This window comes from Psammomys obesus, unplaced genomic scaffold (genome assembly GCF_907164565.1).
Source record: "Psammomys obesus unplaced genomic scaffold, mPsaObe1.curated_primary_1811, whole genome shotgun sequence".
NCBI classification, from domain to species: Eukaryota; Metazoa; Chordata; class Mammalia; order Rodentia; family Muridae; genus Psammomys; species Psammomys obesus.
In genome coordinates, this window is record NW_026596440.1 from 5997927 (window position 1) to 6003175 (window position 5249).

The 5249-nt window shown below is 39.6% G+C and overlaps 1 protein-coding gene across 2 annotated transcripts in view; it reads left to right on the forward strand.

Annotated features, from left to right (window-relative positions):
- Positions 1 to 92: 92 nt before the first annotated feature.
- Ccdc127 (coiled-coil domain containing 127) overlaps positions 93 to 5249 on the forward strand; it is a 6364-nt gene continuing 1207 nt past the window's right edge. Inside the window, exons 1-2 of one of the 2 annotated variants that reach the window (XM_055597981.1) lie at positions 93 to 122; positions 2690 to 2820. In XM_055597981.1, coding sequence (XP_055453956.1) covers positions 2700 to 2820 — 121 coding nt within the window. In that variant the 5' untranslated portion in view covers positions 93 to 122; positions 2690 to 2699. Of the gene's footprint in view, positions 161 to 2689; positions 2821 to 5249 lie in introns of both variants that reach the window. The other variant, XM_055597980.1, reaches the window with a different exon arrangement.

The following is a 5249-nucleotide window of genomic DNA, read 5'->3' on the forward strand; positions in this document are numbered from 1 at the left end:
GCGCACCAAGCAAGCCGTTGTCCGTCTTGGACGATTCTGCGCCTGCGCACCATGCCCCTCCTGGCTCCCGAGAGGGTGTTGCGCCTGCGCACTGCAAATGCTGCGGTGGTAGTACCTCTGAGGTAGGCTGTCCGCTTCGCCGATGGGCTCTGCTCCAGGAGTAAGTGGGGTACCAATGTTTTAAAGTGCTACTCGGGTGGCTCTTCGAGTTTGCCAAGACAGAGAGGGTCGGAGGATCCCGGCAGATGGATGTAGGGTCCTAGGGGCAGCAACTGCAGCTCCATAAGAGCCTATTTTGTTGGGCGCAGAGTCTCAAGGAATGGGCAGGAGGTACCGCCCTGGGCTTCTGGAGTGAGTAGAAATGATCTCTTGGTGGCTGGACCAGAGGCAGCTCCACCAGGCTGCGCAGCATACTGAACCAGAAACAATATCCAAAGCTTCGTCTTCATTTCAGCTGCTAGAAAGCTCAGGGCTCGGCCTGTTGTCCTTAAAGCTTCCTAGAGCATGCGTAGCATTCTTCCTTGAAAACTCGCTCTGATTTGATCAGATTCAGGTAGTATTTTTGTTTTTCTAGTGAAATAGCTGAAAACTTTGATAGAATTAAATGGCTTAGAAACTAAACCAACAATCCTAGCTGAATATTCACTTAATATTAGATTAAGGACTTTTTCTCTTGGTGCACAATCTTCATGAACATAATTTTGAATTATTTAAGTTTACAATGAACCATTCATATTTTATTTCTCTTTTTCTGTTTTTTTTTACTAAATCATAATAAAGAAAGAAATATGGAATATATTTATGCACAATGCTTCATATTTTGTATTATTTTCTTGGACTTTTATAATCCAGAAATAGATGTTATTGGTGTGAAGGGAATAAATGTGACAGTTGACCCTACGAGGGTTCTGCACTGGTGAGTTTAATCAACTGTAGATCAAAATACATTTGGAGGAAATGTGTGTCTATACTGAACATGTGCAGACCTTTTTAAACAAGGAGGAAAATAAAGAATATCAACTACCTAAGTGCCTTTATACCTTATTTGGTATTGGTGATTTAGAGATAATCTACAGTATTGAGCAGACTGTATTCAGATACACCATTTTATATGGAAGTCTTGACTGTCTTCAAGGCTTTTGGTATCTGCTGGGGCTCCCCAACAGATCTGAGGCATAGCTATACTTAGTAGGAGGTTTTTGAAAGTTACCTGTTTTAAGTTAGTGTGTGTGTGTGCATATGTTTCTAAAATAAGCATCTACTAAATTTCGTAAATTTTTATTTTATTTTATGTGCATTGGTGTTTTGCCTGCATTCTTCTGTGTGAGTGTGTCAGATGACCCTGGAACTGGAGTTACAGACAGTTGTGAGCTGCCATGTGGGTTTGTGAATTGAACTCAGGTCCTCTGTAAGAACAGCCAGTGCTTTTAGCCACTGAGCCATCTTCCCAGCCTTCTACCAAACTTTTTAATCCTATGGTTTCTATGAACCGTTAAGTTCTTAGGTATAGTCATGCTTATTGCTCCTCATTGCTCATTTTTACATATTAAACAAGGTTTATTAAAAACTCTGGATTAACTATTTTGTGATTATTTTATCTGTGAGGGTACATATAGGCAAGCTGAATGTTTTCATGACTTTACATAATGAAACCACCCATCTGATACAGGTTCTTTTTAATTTTATTTTTATTTATTTGAAACAAGGTCTCTCTTCATGGTCCTAACTGTCCTTAGAAATTACTGTGTAGACCAGGGTATCTTCAGATTCAAAAGGATCAGCTTGCCTCTGTGGTCTGAATTCTGGAATTAGAGGCATGCACCACCATGCCTGGCTAGTACGGTATTCTGCAAACTGACAGATTTCATAGTAATATTGGCCTCCAGCCTAGTTTGGGAGTTATACCCTAAGGTGAAGCAATGGATTTCTATAATCCAGATCAGGACCAGCATGCAAGTTGCTTTTCTTCGATTTTTGTCTGTAGGAAGCTGCTTATTCTTCAACCCTGCCTATATAAAGCACATGTCTATTGTAGATTCACCTTTATTGTTTTATTGTTGTCTATGGACAGCTGTATTAGAGTCTTACAGAGACAACCAATGAGAAACATGTATAGCTAGCTATGCATCACTTAACAATGGAGACAGATTCTGACAAATGTGTTGACAGGAGATTCCAATTTTGTATAAATCCAAGAGTGAGCTAAGCCTGCTGTGACATTACTAGGCAATATAGCATGGAACTACTATCATATGTGTAGTTTATGATCAACCACATTCTCTAGGGCTTGTGATGGTATGTGTTGAGTAAGAGAGCATTTAATTTATTATAAGTAATCAGTGTAAGCACTCCAGTGCTTACCAGTCATACAGAAACACTTCTCAGGCACACCTAGAATCATGTTTGATCAATTAGCTGGACATGCTGAGATGCCTTCTCTCACTCATGTTGACACATAAGATTAAACATTGTAGCCACCATATATCTAAATGTACTTTGCTTTCATATTACACTGTGCCTTACTTCTTGAAATCACCTGTATGTGATGTTGTGGCGCACATAAAGCTGACAAATATGTTCTTAACTAAAAAAAAAAAAAAAAAAAAAAAAATGCATAGATGATATAATTATAACAATTATACTCTGTTTTTTTTTTTGTATAGTTAGTATCTTTTTCATTTTCTTCAAGGTATAGCTCCATGAATAACTTAAACGACCCCCCAAATTGGAACATCCGGCCCAATTCCAGGGCTGATGGGGGTGATGGAAGCAAGTGGAATTATGCCCTGTTGGTACCAATGCTGGGATTGGCAGCATTTCGTAAGTTATGATTTTCTTGACATTTCTGTTTCCTGGTCCAAAATTATCCCAGGAGTGGGTTGCTGCAGAGATTGGATACCAGAAGACTTGAACAATACATTGCCATTTTATCCTATACAGGACTCTGACAGAATTACAGATTTTCTGATTGTCAGTTTACCTGTTTCTAGAAGGAAGTAAGCTTCCTTCATGCCTCAGTACATTGTGAGGATTAAATAAAACAAAAGTGTTTGGTGTGGGTTAGGCTTTAATAAGCTTCAGCCTTCTCTCATTACTTCACTGTTCTAAGGGGACTTCTTGCCTTAATTGCCTCCCTCAGGACTGGCAGAAACTGGTCAGAAAGAAAACCAGTTAGGATGTATGTTTAATATTTCTAAAGTCAGTATTTGGGTGAGTTTACCCATGAAAACTACTCTGCAGACTGGAAAGCCTTACGTTTAAATTGACTGAGTAGCACGAGGACTTTACCAGTCTTAGACTGCAGTGCGTATGTGCATGTACATGTCTCTCTGTGGGTGTAGTGAAAGAAACTTGAGAAAACCCCAGCTTTTAATGGGGACACGTCACTGATGTAGAAGAGCTGGTTTATATGTCTTCATGTCTGTGCTCCTGGTTGTCCTCTAAGACTATGAGAAATTGATGATTCAGTAAACTAAAAGCAAATACAGTCCCATATGTGTAGTGACTGTTTTTGTACTATAGCTTGTTATGTGCCTGAGTTTCTCAGTTTAAGTTTGCCGTGGAGGAAGTGAAGGGATCTGAGCATTGCCTGCTGCCACTCCAGATTTCTCCCAGAGGGTGCTTAGAGGGCCCTGCCTGTCATCCTCTTTCAGCGCACTGTTCAGCATAAAATGACACCTCTTGCTGTGATTCTCTGAGTAGCTTGGAAGCCTTAAAATCACACTTACATAATTATTATAGGTAGAGTCTCATCTATCACTAGTTACTTTGAGTGAGTTAGCTTTGAGACTTGGAAAGGCCCTCTCACTTTCCATATGTTTTTCAGACTTGCTTGTAGCTTTAACACCAACTCCAAATTCTTGCCTTTCCTTTTTGGATGTTCATGTTGATACGTTCTGTACTGAGAAGAGCTGAAGAATGTTTTTATGTTTCTGTATTGATTGTCCTGGTTAAATAATGTATTCAGGGATAGCTGTTGGGTTTGTTATTGTTGTGGTTGTTGTTTTAAACCTGGGTCTCACTATGAGGCCTTAAACTCACAGTGTGCATTAATCTAAAATTAAGTTACTATGTGTCTGAGAAGGTGTATTGCAACATGCAAATATTAACTAGCCTTCATCATGATCTTGAAGTAGCAGCAGAAGAATGAATGCCTTACCTGACTAACAACCTCTGAGAATGAGAATCTACTTTTATTCCCATAATTTTAAATTTCATGACCAATGCCCCCTTCCTTTTTTCCCATCCTTCCCTCTTTCTTCCTTTCTTTTGTGGTTCTGATGCCTAGTTTTGGGTATGCTAGGCAAAAACTATCACTGAGCTATATCCATAGCCCCAAATTTCATAACTTTTAATAACAATTCAGAAACTGGTAAAATTGAGCTTACCTTGAAGAGTGTCTGGCATTTCACTCTTTGAAAGGCTTGTGTCTCCTTGTCTCTGCTGCTGTCTTCTTTCTCATTCCCTATTTCTCTGTTCGTTTTTCCCTTTCTCTGTCATCCCTCCCTTCCTCACCTTTTCTTCTCTTATGTAGAAAAGAAATGGTCTTAGATCTAAAAAGTGAAGTGTCTGGCATACCAAGCTTAATCATGCAGTACAACTCAGTTTAGTCAAAAAAGACAGTTTTGAGACCATTGTAGACCACGTACAATTGTGATAAGTAACACAGAGAGATCAGTATCATTTACTCTGTTTTCCCTAGTGGTTGCTTCATACGGAATCACTGTGGGACTCAGGATCTTGTGTTTGGCACAGGCAAGATAACATCACATTATGAAGGGACACCTGTCATTTCATAGCCACACTTCCCTCTGAAACTTGGTAACCACTCATCTGGGAACCAATTGGTTCCCAATCTAACTGGAGGTATAAAGTTATGTGGCTATCTTAAAGTCTCTGTCAGATAACACTAAAATCTCTGATCTTCCTGGATTTATTTTGTTTTGACACCTACACAATTTAGATGTCCAGGCTGGCCTTGTGCTTGGAATCCTCTCGCTCAGCCTCCCAAGTACAAGCACTTGCTACCACATCCAACCTAAGGTTGAACTTCTTCCCTTTGTTTTTGTAGAGCATAACAGCAAACCCACCAGACTTAAGCTATATGCAGATGATAACTAGGCATCCAACAATATGTGAAGCCTACCTGTATTAATTTTTTAAACATTGGCAATAAGTCATGGAGCACTGAGGCAGAGCACATAAATGACAGATGCAAAGAAAACAATGGTAAATTTTTCAGCCATGAA